Below are 17,107 nucleotides of genomic sequence, written 5' to 3' on the forward strand. Positions count from 1 at the left end.
TGAACAATGCAATACACGCACATGAAATTATAAATACAGCATAAGGGTAGTGCAGTTATTACGATCTAAATGAAACGATATTCTTTAAACTACAGGTTGCCAGTCATCCTTTTGTGGGTCATAAAATAATATAAATTGGGACTATATTTTACCACGTAATAATAATAAAGAAAAGATATTGGGGCAAATATCAATGTATACTGATAATGTAATATGTGATCATACATATTGGAGGTGTATGTATGCCCTGTATGTGAATATAAAATGCATGCCTTACTGAGTGACGGGGTTAAAAAAATGTCTGCAAAACACTATCCAGAGTAGTTTAGAGGAGGGACAGTTTATTTTAACTTGAGTGGTCAAGGGGAAAAGATGTTTCAGGTTGAAAGTACTTAAATGAGGCTTAGAGGAGATGAAATGCAGATGCAAGAGGTACAAAAAAAGAAGCCTGTAATTGTGAATGAAATTATAACCAGAAGAGAAAGTGAACTCTATAGAACCAGCGATATCTTGAATGACTAATATACAATATACAAATAAATCTATCCCCGATGCCACAAGAGAAACTTTGAACAGAGTTGTTCCTGTGACGGGCACCACGCTTAGAAAGCTGCTTCAAAATAGTCTTCTGTCCAATTGCTGGTTCCAAATATTTATGTATTAAAAATATTGAGTTTTCTTTAAATGTAAAAAGTCTAAAGATAAATACTCAATTCAACAAACTGAAAGTGGTGTTTCCTCCCTCCCTGTCCTCAACTTGTGACTTGTGTTGGACAGAGACTTCTCTGGGCTCTATGGTCTAATGTTTATCGGACAAAAATTCACGAACTTAAAACAATTGATTTATTTTAGCATATATTTGGTACAAACGAAAGAAATAAAAAGAATAAAAGCCGTCAGAGTGGCCTCAGGAGAAGGGGAGCTGTTGTAGAAATCTTCTAAGTTAATGAGAATTCACCGGGACTCAAGAGAGAAGGAGAGAGGAGAAAGGCAATGGTGGTGGGGGGACTCTTCCTTTGCAGCTGGCCCTCTCCCTCATTTGTTGCTCCAATAAGCAGTAATTAGGTCCTGAGCTAATGGTGTCAGCTGATCTGCTGTTTTTAGGCTAGACCCAGAGGAATCTCCATGGAAACCCTGCTGGAGTCGTCCCCCCACCTGGATGCTGCGTGCTCCTTTCCGCCACCTGGCTGCCGGCGGGCCCGCTGCTACCGCCTCCTGCCTCTAACCTGCAGCCTGCAGCATGCGCACTGCCCCCGGGATCCCTAAATGGGACAATTCTGCCCGTGACGTCAGCGCCCAGCCGTCTCCACAGAAACTTTTGTCCCATTGGCCAATCAGAGAGCTTGGAAGGGGCAGGGGAGGGGAGGGGGGAGGAGAGGGAAGTGGGAGGGGTGGGGGGTGAGGGGAGAGGCGAGAGGTTTAGTGTGTGCAGCAGCTTGCGCTCCGCCCGGGCTGTCAGTCCCGGCTCCAGCCGCCGCGAGACCTTCCCGGAGACGCGCGCACACACCGCGCACCCCGGCGCACCGCACACCCTCGCTCCCCTGCTCACACACACGCACACACTCAGCCTGGCCGAACAGGAGCCGCTGACCATTTTGCAAGTGCCGGGGCCAGCTGCGGCGCGGTGGGCACAAACACCCCGTGTTCCCATTCTGGGCTTTCGTCGGGGAGACGACGACAAGGGAGAAGGTGGGCTCCGACGCGGACCGGGCGCCTGGCCCTGGTGGGGCCGCCTTCCTGGCAGAGCCGCTCCCCGGGACGGGCGCGGGCCTCGGCGGAGAGTAGAATAAAGAGGAGCGGCCGTAGCCGCTGCGCGAGGACGATGGGAACTCCCCTATTTCCAGCTCTGTAACAGACGGATGGAAGTCCTGAATGGAGCAACTGCTGACTTCATTTGCTTGGAAAAATCGTCCAGGAGAACTCGTATTTGGCTACTTTAAACAGTGGAGGGGGTGTCCATGACGTGGCACGGGGAAAATAGACAACTGAAACCTCCCGTGTGAACTACAAACTGTCCAAGCAAAGGAATAATGGTCTCTCTACATATTTTAATTACATTCAAAGGGTTTCAAGCATCAATATCATAAACTTCTGCGTCTTGTACCCAGTCAAGCAGAAACCAGAAGAGTCCTGTCTGAGGGTCCCATCGTTATCCTGGAGACCCGCCGCCAGCTGTCTGCCTTCCTGTACCCACATCCCTCTGGAGCGGATGTCTGTTTGGGGCACTCCCGTTTATCCTGTACAACTATGGCCAAATCTCCATGAATGCTTTGCTAATATCCAGGACTTAACTCCTAGGACCTACGTGCGGGGTTGGAATTTATTCCAAATGCATCTGAAGAAATGATGTGTAAACGTTGTTTAAAATATCATTTTTAAAAATCCTGTAAACAGGATTTGATAGGCTTAACAACATGACAGGTAAGAACTTTCTCTCTTTCTAGTCCCATAACACCCGTCGCAGGAAAGGTGAAGCCGAGCAGGATCAAGGAGAGAGGAGATCCCAGGAGCCCGCGTGCCCTTCGGGGTTTTCAGGCGCTCTACCCAGCAGCTGCTTTCGGGGGAGGCACAGCCCTTGCTCCTGGACTACAAGGCCAGCGGCTGGAGAAGCTTCTGGGACGCGCACGGGGAGGCGGCGCTGTGGTCCACCTGCCCTGCCTCGGACGCAGCCCAGGGGGAGGCGTCGAGGGACCACCCCAATTCAATATTAGGAATTTTAATAAACCAAGGAAGGGCATATTAATTATTCAAAACCTAGCTCCTCTGGGCCAGATGCTGTTGGGATGGTCCTGGTCACACAGTATTAAAGAGACCTATCATTAGGAGGACGAAAAAGAGCGTCCGAGACATCGCCGCAATTACAAATGAACCAGACTTGGTAGCATAGGGCATTGATTACTGGTGCCCAACCGGACCCTCCTCCCCTCTTCCCCTTTCCTCCCCCCACCTGAGGCAGCCTCCTGTGGCGGCGGCCGGGACCTCGCGTCCCTGCATCGTGGCCGGGGCTGCATTTTTCATGAACCCGGGGTGAACAGGTGCGAAGTGCGGTGGGAGCATCCGGCCAGCGGCCGGGCGCAGCGGCCATGGAGAGCGAGCGAGACATGTACCGCCAGTTCCAGGACTGGTGCCTCAGGACTTACGGGGACTCAGGCAAGACCAAGACGGTGACCCGTAAAAAATACGAGCGGATCGTCCAGCTCCTCAACGGCTCCGAGTCGAGCTCCACGGACAACGCCAAATTTAAATTCTGGGTCAAATCGAAGGGCTTCCAGCTGGGCCAGCCGGACGAGGTCCGCGGGGGAGGTGGCGGCGCCAAGCAAGTGCTCTACGTGCCTGTCAAGACCACGGTGAGTGACTCGCCTTCCTCTGTTATTTGTCTGCCGGAGCAGCCCGGCGGGGAGGGAGGAGGGGGGAGAGAGGGGGAGCCGTGAGCCACCGTTGGCTCGTGTGGCCCCCACCTTCCTCAACCCCCTCCCCAAGTCGTCGCCACTCGCATTAGCCAGGCGCGTTTCCCCGCCGTGGAGTCTTTGTGGTCCTTTATTTTAAAGCGGCAGCGCACATCCAGAGCTGACCGCCCTGCCCGCCTCCCGGCTCCCGGACCTGCTGCTGGAGCTTCTTCCCCGGGTCGGGCGGCATCCGATGTCCTCGGGTTGGGCCATTGTCCCATGTCCTTCACTGGGCGCTTGGCGCGTGCCCCGCCGCTGCCACCGCGCATAAAGGCCAGCCTAGAACCCCAGTCTCATGCTCGGGTAACAGACGATTCTGATCGATACAGAGTGTCCTTATTGGCATAAAGCCCGAATGTGGCGGTACCCGTGGATGTGGGGTTTTTCCCCGGACACTATCAGGTTTTATTGTTAGACCGCCGCCCGGGAGACAGCGGGCAGTTCCAAAGCCTTGATCCCTCCAAGAGATGGTTGCCACGACTGCTTAGATTCTAGATAAGGACCTGGAGATCCCCCCCCCCCCCATTTCCTTCTTCACTCCCCCTTTCCACAAATAAAGCCGCAGCTAGAAGATGAACAACAAAGAGAGACGGGTTGGGGCGCAATCAAATAGTGTGCGTTTATTCCTCGTTCTGGGGTGGCTCAGCCGCACGGCCACACCGCTCTCGCCCAGGCGCTGCGAAGTAACTGGCGTTGAGTGTATCTCAGCCTCGCGCTGCAGACGCCGCTGGGGCTGGGGAGCGGCAGCCGCTCGATTTCCTTTACAAGAAGATGGGAACTGTGGGCTGCGAGTAGGATTGCAGATCGGATGCATGAGACCTTTCTGCATCGAGCCACGGTGGGTACTGGGCTGGAGCAGGGGTGGGGGAGGCTATCTGGCATCCTTTGTATTTTTGCCTCCCTTTGGGTTTCTTTACCATTTGCTTCTTTTTCTTCCTCCCATACTGGCGACTGTTTCCCACGCAGTATTCCTGAGGATGCTCCTTAGGAGACTTCTTCAAAGCTATTCTATCCCTAATGGAAGTATATTCGATTGTTAGTATGTGCATGGAAGGTTTTTAGGAACATTATTTGGAGAACTTTGGCTTTGGAAATCAGTGTGTGCTTTCTCAAGATTAATGAGATAGTGTTGTTTGAAGGATGTCTATTTCTTTTGGAATTTATATAGAAATTGGGAAATGAAAATAAAGGTAAAATGGAAGCATAAAAAAGTTCTGTTTTTTATTTTTTATAAATGCACAATTGTTAGGTTTCTAGGAGGTCGATCTATAAAGGTAGCCTTCTCCTTTAAAGCATGAGGCACTGCTAAAGACAATAGGGAGATTATTGTCCGGCTTTACTAAATAATGAGGACTAGGTTGGCATGAATTAGAACTGAGATTTATTTACATCTGGATGAGCCAGGAGTCTGTTGTAGAGAATGAAGTGCTTTGATTCATTTGTATTGGGAGTAACATTATGGAGCGGAGGTAAAATATATTTTATTGTTAGACAAAATTAGAATTCAAAACATAGGAATGGATTTTCCTTTGGACAGTTCTGAGCTGACTGAATGAAATTAATCATGTAAGCTGTGTTGGTGTAAATTACTGTTTAGTGATATTGCATCTGTTTTAAAGAAGCATTGGCAGTTGGGAAATTTGTTTTCATCCCTTTTATGTTAAACTGAAGTTCCTCTGCTTTGTTGTTAGAGTCAGTTGTGTATGGGTACCATGAGTTTAAACTTGCACGGGGTTAGCTACACCCAATATATGTGTTAACACGTGTCCTTTAAAACATTAATTAAAAACTCTAACATAAATTCTGTAATAGTTGTAGAAGTACTAAGATAATCATGAATGCCATGCCAATGGTATTCAAACTAGTATTCAGATGCTCAAATAGTCCTATTTTCAGTCAAAAATTAATGCAGGGTTGTGAAAGACTTATTGCTAAGACATCAAACAGAGAGTGACAAGTCCAAGGGTAATAATAAAATAACACGTGTTCTTTTTCAGAAAAGAGAACATGTATTTATGGGAGAAGATTTAAATCATCAGGTGACAGTCTTAGTTTCCATGTATATTTAAGAGTTCTGTTTTTCATTCAAGCCTATTTTGAAATATTGAAGAGGTTTTTAATTTATGAACTCTTCTACTGCCCTTTATAAAATTTTTATGCTGCTCCTGACATAGAAACCTAGGCTCCTCCTTCTCTGAGAGACAGCCAATCATCATTTCAAGGAGTTAAAAAAAATAAATAAAAGATCCCCCTTTGTCATGTGTTTTCCCACATCTCAAATTATTTCTTCCTTAAAAATATGTTGATTTCTCTTTATCATGGAAGGAGTAAAATCATCTGAAAGACAAGAAATATATTTTCTTTGAATTCAAAGGCATATATCGATCAAAATAAAATACTGTATTTGAATGGTCTTTTCAGGGGGACTAAGAATAATCCCAACCTAACTGGAGACGTGAGGGTTCTCGGCAGGCTCTGCTGGTAGTGAGAGATGCTTTGCCCCTGACGTTACAGTCACCCACTGCTGCTGATCATTAGACATCATTACTACGGCAAAAAGGGAAAGAGAGAAGGGCGAGGACAAGCTGAAGCTCATTAACTGCTCTAGTTTAATGAAAGAAAGAGAGGCTGACAGCACCTGGGAGGCTACACTAGCACAGAGTAGACACACTACATAGACTTAATTGAAACAAAACTATCTTTCAGTCTCACAGTTAAAGAAACATGATTTCTACCTCTTCTTTTCCCCAAAGAAGAGATGTAGCTTTGCAAATCCTAGCCCCCTGCTCCCCACCCCACAGCCTAAGCTTAACTTATGATAAAATTGAGCTAGTGACAACTGACTTAAAGTAAAGATGTTCACTGCTGGAAAAGATAAACATGCCCTTTAGTATTTGTGCTGGCCTTGTCCAAAGTCGAGGGGTGGGGGTGGGGGGACATATCTGTCACTGATGTTTAGATTGCTCTGAAATTGGGAAGATACTATTTGGTCACCAAGCAACAACATCCTGCAACTCAGCCATTTTAGGTCTGGAGTGGGTCCTGGGCTTGTGTGCTCCTGCCCACACGTGCACAGCGCCAGCATTTACGGTTTGTTGAGTATCCCATCTGTGTTTTTTCTAGACGTCCACTATTTACATTTCTTTCATTCAAGGTGTCAGAAATTTAGAATAGTGAAGTTGATGAGTGACTTAAAACAGGTTTGAAAAAGATATAGCAGATGTCTGACATTGATTATAATAAACGTTTAATCAGTAATAGTTTTAAATTCACTTACTACGGTTACTCTACCTCTTTGATAGTTCTGCTTTCGTTTGTTTTGAGAGGCTTTTGATCTTGATTAACATTTTGCTTTCTGGCAACAATGAGTTGAAACATCACACTTAACAATTTAAACTACCGTACAGTAAACCACTTGATATTATGAATCCTAAACTTAGAAGATACCCAGAAAATTTGTTAAACCCTATTTTTCAAAAAGTACACTGCATTGTATAAAACATGAGGAAATTTGGTAAGCTCGTATTTTTGGAATCCAGCAAATAAAGTTAAGAGTATCAAAACTGTGTAATCCAACAATGTGAGTAATACCTATCTCGATCAATATTTGTAGCAATAGGCAGAAAGGTATACATTTTGCCTTTCTTGTGTTTTTTTTCTTATTATTTATTCTAATGCAGACCAGAAAATGAATTTTAATCCACACAGGAAAATGCATTCTCTTTCATTATGTCACTTATAAATGATGATTTATTCAGTTCTGCAATCTGTTTTTATAATATTCTTGCTGTGCATACTGCTGAATGATTATTGTACAGTGATTGGGATGAATATTCATGGACTGGTTAATACACAGTTCCTGTGTCTGCTAGTTCTCTAACTCTGCTTTGGGTTCTAAGTCCTTCATGCTACATGAGAGTGAATGAAATATCTCATAACGAATCCGTCTACCTTTCTACTTGGTCTAATTTCATGCCTGAGGCACACATCACTCTATTAGACCTTGATCTGAAATTTGCTACAGAGCCAACAATATATTATTATGTTCTGAATCTATGACACAGAGACAAATCATAATAGCAGTTACTGAGATACAAGCACATTTTTTTTTTTTTTTTGCTTATCTTCTGTATTTCCACAGTGGCACTGCTCTGATAGAGGACACCTTCACATAGGATTTGGGGGTCAAACAGATCCCAAGAATGGATCTCAGCAATATGGCTTAGTAGCTGACTTTAGTGGGTCCTCGTGGAGTTTCTTGTGAGGATTATATCACCAGTGACAATGATAAGTCCCCAGCATAGTACCATGGTCAGCTCTTAGGGAATTAGGGAATAAGGGGGACCTTTAATAGAGGCCACTCTGGTTTGAGCATAAGGGGCAAGAGACTTGTAAAGACAACTGTCCTGAATATAAAGAGGAAATTAGACTCTGTTACTACTAGACTACCCCACGTTTATTTCCTAAGGTATCAGTTCTTAAATTTCCCCCTGGTTCTCCCTTGTCCTGTTAGTAACCACAGTAGGGGAAGAAGAGCAAGATTTCAGCATTCGTATATATTCCTTTTATAAACTTCCTGAGCCAGCTTGGATTCTAGCCCTCAAGGGCGTACTCACTGCATGGGATAGAGGAAAGATGGAGAGGAAAATATAGCAATATAGCAGCAGAACTTTCAAGGTTCAATCTTGTGTCAAGATCATAAGGATCTTTTCATAATAGGCATTGTATAATATTTGCTAAACCATTTTTTTTTTTTGGTCTAACTAGGAAAGAGTAATGTAACTCTAATATGTTTTAGGTTATATTCATGTTCACAGTCTTTGGGTAACAAGATAAACTTCATGGCTAGCATAGACGGCAAGAAACATGGCCTGTGAACAGAGGGTAGATTTTAGAGCACAATTTAAATCCTGGCTTTGATGCTTACTGGAGATGTGAGTTAGGTGAAGTTTCTTAAATAGAGATATAGTTTACTTTTTGGATAATGTTGGTAATAATACTGGATATAATAGTTTGGCATAATAATATATAATATATGCTAATGTGCGATATACAATATGTGCTAATATTTGTACCATTATAGACGTATATATGTGTATATATACATACAAAAGCACGTGGTATACATAGCATGGACCTAGAACATGGTAAATGCTGAAAAGAATAGGAATTATTTTAAGTATTTTTAATGGAACCAAGAACATCATGATGTAATTATAATTTGGCATATATTACTAACTCGAAATCACCTCACAACATGGAGTTAAAATATGAGATACATTTGTATATAAGTATGTACATATTATTATTACAATATTCTGCCTACTCCATTTTGGAAAAATAAAAATGACTTTGTTTTTGTGAAAGTGATACCTTCTCATGATTTAAAGAATCGAAGTAAAAAGGAAAGAAGAAAGTTAAAAAGTCACACCAAATCTATTATCTAGATATAAATAACCACCATCAGCTAAATACGAACATCATTCTAGATATTTATGTACATATACTTGAAAAACAAAGGTAAAATACAGTAATTGATCATTACATAGCAGCAAGCAGAAATAATTTTCTAAAACTGGAATGATCATATGGCAATGTAAGTAAGAAAAATGAAAAATAAAATATAATATTTCCAAATACAGCAAAAGAAGAAATACGTGAAATTTAATTAATTATTCATAGCTAAATGTTTCTTCCCAGAGGTATTTATTCCTGAAGATAACAGAAAATATTGAGAAAAACTTTAAGAAACTGAATTGCTTTTATTTTACCAACTGTAAATTTCCATTTTATACAACCTCATTGACTTTCTCTAGTGATAAAGGGGAAATAAGCTTATTTCCACTCCTTCCTATCTCTGTGTTATTTAAATCCTGGTTCACATTTTATTACATTTGTTATAACTATTATATATGAATTTATATTTCTTATAGGTTATAGTTATGTTTGTATTGTCAACGTTTTTGATGTTTATGTCAAACTATATAATTTGATTCCTAGTTGTTTTTTTGTTGTTGTTGCTTATATTTAAAGGCTTATTGCCTGTTCTTTTCCCTAGTTATCTTTACCTCTGAATTCTTTGATTATCTCTAATTCCTGATCATCATTTTTTCTTTTCATAAAGGTCCGTGCATTCTATTCTTTGAGGCTTGCATGCAGTTGATTATAATGTTTGTTGCCTTTTTACCTGAAGGACAACTAATCAGGAGCAGATTCTTTATTTCACTCTTCCCCCTAGAACACTGAACATATTGTGTGTTCTGTGTAAAATTAAAGCAAACCAGTTTTCTCCCATTTCATTAATCATTTACTTTTCATCCCTGAAAGGAAATCATTTTCCTAAGATATGTTTGAAACCCTCATCTCGCTCTGTATTTCTCCTGGGTAATTGTGTTCCCATCCATGGTTTTAGTCCTGCCTCTGTTCTGGTGACTTAATGCACATCTTCTGAAGTCCGTACCCTATACCCTAAACAACACAGGTCTGAAGTCTGATGATACACTTAGATGCCTTTTGTTCCAATACATATGTGGGAAAAATTTTTGGAGATGTGCGACGGTCTGAAAAAAATTCTCACACAAATTGCATAGTCTAGAAAGGTCAAAAACTTAAGAAAAATTAGGTATGTTATAAATGCCTAAAAATATGTCAATACTAGTGTGTTTATGTGTTATTGACAGTTTTTGTTCTTGGTAAGGCTTCCAGTCAACAGTTCTATTAGTGGTTAAGTTCTGAGGGAGTCAAAAGTTATATGTGCATAATAAAGATGCCTAATCCTCAACCTGGTTCAGGGTCAACTATATTTTGTATTGGGTATTTCTGCCAAGATATCCCCAAGCATCTAAAATTGAGTCTATCCAAAAATGAATTTCCTTCTCTCAATTTCTCTATCCTAGCTCCTCCAAGCTGCTACATCTTTTTTTATTCCCTTTCTCCATAGATGGTAGCACAATTTGCATACACATATAAGCCAAAAATCTGTGTGGCAGGCTTGATTTCTCCTTTTCTCTCCCTCTTTAGAGTCAGTGCTTCATCAAGTACTATTGACTCTACCAGTTCAATGTTGGCCATAAGGTTCTTAACTGCACCATATCAACAGTCCCATACTGTACCATATAATATTTCTAGTGCCTAACAATTTGGTCATTTCCCCCATAATTGTTTTAAAGGAAGGAAGCTAATCTCTGACTTCTAGGGACCTAACTACACTTGCCAGATGGCTGGCATACCATGTGATGCATTGTTGGTGCTCAGTATTCATGGAATAACTAAAATTCTCATCCCAGTCTGATACCACATGATGGGACATTCTTATTTATTCCTGTTAATAACAGCCTCTTATTTATCACCATGTAAGAGCTTTTTAATTTTATCTTTATCTGTATCTGCCTGTTCATCTGTCCATACATGCATCCACCTAGCCATCTATCCATCTGTTAACAAAACACACAACATAAAATTTAGCATATTAATGATTTCAGTTGTATAATTAAGTAGTATTGAGTATGTCACATGGTTGTGCAATAGCTTTCCAGAGCTTCTTTATCTTGCACAACTGAAACTCTCCATCAATTAAACCAGGGGTCCTAAACATTTTTGGCACCAAGGACTGGCTTTGTGAAATATAGTTTTTTTCACATACAGGGGTGGGAGTTGATGTGAGTCTGCAAACAGCTGATTTATTATGATCTCTGTGTAGTCAGACCTGCCTGCTCATGATAATCTGTATTTGCAGCTGCTCCCTGGAGCTAGCATCACTGCCTCAGCTCCACCTCAGATCAGCTGAGCATCACAAAACCTAGATCCTTTGCATGAACCATTTATGGTAGGGTTCCCATCCTAGGAGTATCTAATGCTGCCATTGATCTGATAGGAGGCAGAGCTCAGGTGGTGACCAGTAATGGGGAGTGCGATAAATACAGAGGAAGCTTCCCAGTGATGGTGAGTGCTGAGAATATAGATGAAGTGTCCCAACAATGGAGAGTGCTGTAAAAATATGTCAATACTAGTTTGTTTATGTGTTATTGACAGTTTTTGTTACTGGTAAAGCTTCCAGTCAACAGTACTATTAGCAGTTAAGTTCTGAGGGAGTCAAAAAATTATATGTGCATGTTTGATTAAACAGGGGAAAGACGCCTAATCCTCAACTACAAAGACTTCTTAGTGGAGAAATACTTTGAAGAACCAAAGAGTAGACTTCTATATAGAATACTTATTCAAACACAGACCTTTCAAAGTAAAACAAATGTTACAAATATTTATTGAAATGTTTAAGAGTTTGTGCTTTAAGATAATATTCTGAATTTTACCACAACTTATTTCTTGAGCATACTTTCTTTAATTTATATTTGGCTTAGTTCTTGTATGTCACGACAAAACACTGATGCAGGGATCCCCTGCTCAGGGATGAACAGGGACTTGACAATTTCTAGGCCTGGGTGAGCTCAGAAATCAGTCTCATCACAGACTCCATCTCTAGGCACAAATAGGCCTGTTGCAGATAACATTCTCTGAACACAAACAAGTCATTGAAAAAAAAGGCAGCAAAACTGGTATTTCATCTGGGCTGCTTTTCCAAGAGCAGGGAACATACCCATGTCCTCTTTTAGGGCACAGAAGTATGCATCAGGTGGGACCATATTCCTGCATAGGGGCAGTTTTGAAATTAACTTCTGCCCACAGACCTCTGGTGTCAAATTGTTGCAACATATTCCTTATGTATATTCCATCTTCCCAAAACCCTTTGTCCACAGGATAGAAAAACAAGTATATAACTCCCTAGACAGAAGGCCCCAGTGGGCTTCCCACTTGGGTCCCCCTTCACTGTAGCAGAGGTTTCCTTATTTATTTTTTATCTTTCAGTAATTTCTGTCCTATTGCTTACTTGCATGGTCCATGGGTTCATTCTTCAACTTCAAGACCAAGAACCTAGCAAAGAGACATTCTGGCTATCGTATTACAAACTGGGTAATTTAGAAAGAATAGGGATTTATTTATTATAGTTGTGGAGGCCGGAAAGTTCAAGGTTGAAGAATCCAAATCTAGTGAGTGTCCTTTCACAGCCTCTTCCCTTAGAAGAAGGTAGAAGGTAGAAGGCACATATGTGAGAGAGAAATGAAGGTTGCCAACCTCAATCTTTTATCAGGAACTCACTCTTGCAATAATTAACCTGCTCTAGAGAACAGCATGAATTCACTCACAAGGACAGAGGCTTCATGACCCAAACATCTCGGAAGTGTCCCATTTCTCAACATCATGCACTGGAGATTAAGTTTTCCATATAGGAACTGTGGTGAACACACTCAAACCCCAGCAATACCCATATGCCAGTACTTACTACTGACAGTTCTTCAGTTTTTGTACATTGTGCTAGATATAACCCTAAGGTGACTCCCAAATGACCCTTATTCTCATATAAGCTCTTCCTCTTTGAGTGTGGGCAGAACCTGTGGCTGTGGTAAGTCTTGTAACTTCCATAATTCTGTGATATGGGAAAATTGACTTTAAGAAAGAGGGATCTTTCAAGTGGATCTGATCTAATAACATTAATTTAAAAGCAGGAGGTGTTTTATTGGTTAGTCACAGAAGAGGAAGTCAGATTGATTGGAAACCTGAAAGTGTTTAATGCAAGGGGGGGTTCTTTCTTGCTGAGATGGAAGAGGCCATGGTTTTTGAGCTGAGAGTAGCCGCTCCATGTTGAGAGCCTGCTTGGCCAACAGCTAGCAAATCCATGAGGAGTTTAGTGCTATCACCACAAGGGAACGAAAGCACCCAGCAACCTAAGGGTTCTCAGAAGTAGATCTATCCCTAGTGGATCTTCCAAATGAAAATGTGGCTAGCTGACACCTTGATTTCAGCTTTATGAGAATCTCAGCCTCTACAGTGTGCTGGTCTTCTGACCCACAAAAGCTGGGAGATAATGTTTGAGAAATGTTAAGGCACTAAATTTGTTGCAATTTGTTATCAGCAAAAGATAACTAATATGTAGTCCCTTAATGTAAAATTTCCCCCAAACATTTGCATAATTTAAAACAGGTCAAGTTTTCAGAATTATATTTGACCGAGATTGTTTATGTTTTAAGACACATCTGGAAATAGTTTAGTTTTTCCCTCTAATGCCTAATACATTGACATTTTTATAGTTTTTGATGAGATGGTCCATAATTTAGTAAAATATATAACGTCTGACAAATCATTTGACATATTGACTAATGACTCCCATTAGAAATATATATGTGTATTTTATTTTTATGTTCATGTTTTTATTTTCAAGTATTATTTATGACATTATATTCCATGAATCTCCTAAACAAGGTAGCTTACTAGTTTAGATTTTAAAAGTAACATAGAGACAAAGATGCACACATATCAAAATAAATCATAGTTCACATAATTATAATTAATTTACCTTGAAGTACAGTATATTTAGAAATATAACACATAGAAGAAAATGTAAAAATATGTTTGTTCTTATTTATTAGAAATAACCATTCTTTAAGTTAATTTAATTTAAAAATACATTTTATAAATTTTGAAGAGCTGACATTTGTTCAATAGAATATAAAAAATAGTCATAGGTAAGTCTTTTTCTTTTGTTAAGATATTAGAAATAAGAAGAAGTTAGTTTCCTCTCTCTATGTTGAGTTTGTTTTGACTTTTTTCTTTTCTCTCTGAGGTTTGTTAAATAGGCTTTTATGTTCCACTCTTCTTAAGTTTAATCAAGTATTCATTTGTGCTGGTCATTTTGACAGTTACAGATTTTTGCAGTGTTTTAGAGCTGTTAAAACACTGGAAGGTTAGAAAAGATACTCAGAGTTTAAGTTAGGAAGTTGGAAGCTTAATTTTCATAATAAGGAGTAACCTTATTGGTTTTCACTGGACCTAACTAAAGTTGCCAGATGGTGAAAGGGTTTAGGGGTTTAATCTTGGGACATGGGGCAGAGCTAAGTGGCACATATGGGGATCTAATGCCTAGTCTGGTCATATTAGTACCATGCTCTACCCAATTGACCTAATTAGATGAGATTTTCAAAACTAATATCAAAGGTTTGTTTGAATATCAGATGTGGGTCATGTTCCCTTAGCAGTCTCTGCTTACATGCTCATTGGGGTTTACCTTGGGCCAGGAAAGGAGTTTTCCTATGTTTGTTGCAGCCCACTTTCTCCATAAAAGCTGCCATTACAAAATATTAATTTGATTGTGTTTGGTCTCATGAATTGGGAATATGTAATTCAGAATTAGTAGCAGTTTTCATAGAGGTAGGATAACATTTATCATGAACTTCCTATTAAAGGAGGATAAATTTACAAATTCCTAACAATAAGATAGTAGGGAGGACATGGTTTTCTGCATGACAAGGAAAACTTTTTCTTCAACAGTCCCTAGTCTCATATAAACAGTTAATATTTCTATTCCATTATAAATGACTCTCTACTTAATAAAGTAGATGCTAAGAATAAGTACCCTTTAGCTAATTTGCATTACTCTGTTATATAGAGTATAAGAATGTGTTTCTCAGAATTTTCAAATAAGAAAAATAAGATTACTCTCTAACTTTAAAGTCAACACCCTTAAGTCAGTACAGTAACAGCCAAAGTCATTTTAAAGTGACAGAGTAGCTCACAAAACTATAAGATTGTAACCTATTTGAAAACAGAAACAGAATTAAAGCTCTCTACAGAACTTCATCTCTCTTCCCTCTGTAGACAATACTGAGTGATTCCCACGACAAGGACAGACTCACTCATAATAGTCTACCTGTGGTTATTTTAACTTTGTTCACATAAAATTGAGTTGTAGGCATAGCATTTGTTATGTTTTTACCTTTTTTTTTTTTGCTAATATAAATATTTCATAAACTAATGAGTTCAAGAATTTAAATTCAATGCACTATGAAGACTAAATAAAGGTAAATTATGGCTCCGTGACCATAGTACAGTGGTTATCGCAATGGCCACATAAACCAAGGCTGGTGGGTTCAAACCCAGCCTGGGTCAGCTAAACAACAATGACAACTGTAACAAAAAAATAGCCAGGCGTTGTGGCAGGCACCTGTAGTCCCAGCTACTTGGGAGGCTGAGGCAAGAGAATTGCTTAAGCCCAAGAGTTAGAGGTTGCTGTGAGCTGTGACACTATTGCACTCTACCGAGGGTGACATAATGAGAGTCTGTTTCAGAAAAAAAAAAAAAAAGATGTAAATTACTAAAAAGACCTGTGGGACATAGAAAAAAAAATAAAACCTGGAAGGTTTCTTTACTACCTATTTTACTTTACAAATAATGACTAACTTCCAATTCTACTTTAAGGAAATTGAAATTAGAAGTCACAGACACTGCATTACGGAGGGTTTATACACTTGCAATGCCAATCAGTATACCCATACTTGTAAAAAAGATCTTTGTTCTGCCAGAAAATTTTGACAAATAATTATGCATTAATATATACTAAATAAGATTTAACATAAAACATTATATTATTTTTATGCCTTCCAACTTAACCTTTTTTTTTTGCCACACTGAACAACTTCCTGGTGGGTAGCAAGAGCTTTTTGAATTAACATAGCAAGTGATAATAAGCAGTATTTACTCACCCACAGAATTATGAGTTAAAGACATAAATACTGGATGTGCCCATAAAATAATGTATTTTCTTGATGACAGAGAGCTTTGTGTTTCCTGAAGGTTTTATTCCTATTATGGAGGAAAATGTTTTCATCAGCAAGAGCCCAATAGTTCTTAGTGACTTGCCATTATCCATATTTCACAAGCCCGTTTTGATTATTAGGGTTCCAAACTGGCTTAACCAAAAAGAGAAAATGCACTGGTTGAACTTTTGCCAATTTGGGGAATATTTAACTATTGTATTTCTTAGTCTAAATTAAATCTCGGGTTTTATATTACTTTGATTTCTTGTGAGTTTAAGTGACGAGTCTGTGTTTTAATGAACTTCTATAAACTAATGAGGTCTTCAAGAAAGTCACTGATGGCTGCTGAAAGTGGAAGATGAAAATGAAGGCCGGGGAGGGAACCAAATGGGACCCATTATAACCTGACTTGTTTAGAGATTTACCTTGTAGTGAACTGTCTCTTGGGTTTTGGTTTCCTTGACATTGTGGCTGTTGTTTTCTGAGTGGATTATATGCTAAAATAGAGAACCTAACACATTTTTCAGAGTTATATATAGTAACAAGGATTTAAAGTAGCTTTCAATTTTGTCCCCCCCCCCGCCAGAATATTATGGGGAGTACTAATTTTTGGGTTACATAGATTCCTTTTGTACTATTTCCGTCAAAGTTACAAGTGTGCCCAAGATCCAAATTCTGTGTTTCACTCATTCCTTCCTCCACTCTCCCACCTACTCCATTTCCCTTGAGTTTTACTTCCATCTGTGCATCTGGATACTGATAAGTTAGGTCCAGTGTAACAGGGAGCAGTTTTTCTATTATTGGGACATTTCGCTTAGGAGAATTGTCTCCATTTCTATCTAGATTGTTGCAAAAGAGATTAATTATTTTTTTATGGCTAAGTACTACTCCTTATAACACATTTTATAATCTACTCATGAACTGATAACACTTGGGTTTATTCCAATCTTTGAAATGGTGAATGGTCTAGTAAGTATTTTTTAGATAAAATGGCTTTTAGATAACATGATTTTTTTT

At 39.9% G+C, this 17,107-nt stretch overlaps 1 protein-coding gene across 11 annotated transcripts in view; it reads left to right on the plus strand.

Moving 5' to 3' along the window:
• The first annotated feature begins 2,781 nt into the window (after window positions 1–2,781).
• Window positions 2,782–17,107, plus strand: part of NOL4 (nucleolar protein 4) — a 356,755-nt gene continuing 342,429 nt past the window's right edge. For 6 of the 11 annotated variants that reach the window (XM_023510255.1, XM_023510256.1, XM_003784753.2 and 3 more), the window contains exon 1: window positions 2,782–3,347. Coding sequence is in view for 7 of the 11 variants with exons in the window: in XM_003784753.2 (XP_003784801.1) it covers window positions 3,084–3,347 (264 nt within the window). In the remaining 4 variants the exon portion in view is untranslated. Of the gene's footprint in view, window positions 3,348–3,849; window positions 4,285–17,107 lie in introns of those variants that run through there. The other 5 variants (XM_023510254.1, XM_012802090.1, XM_012802089.2 and 2 more) reach the window with 2 other exon arrangements.

Source organism: Otolemur garnettii, unplaced genomic scaffold (assembly GCF_000181295.1).
Source record: "Otolemur garnettii isolate 467f Iridium unplaced genomic scaffold, OtoGar3 scaffold00012, whole genome shotgun sequence".
NCBI lineage: Eukaryota > Metazoa > Chordata > Mammalia > Primates > Galagidae > Otolemur > Otolemur garnettii.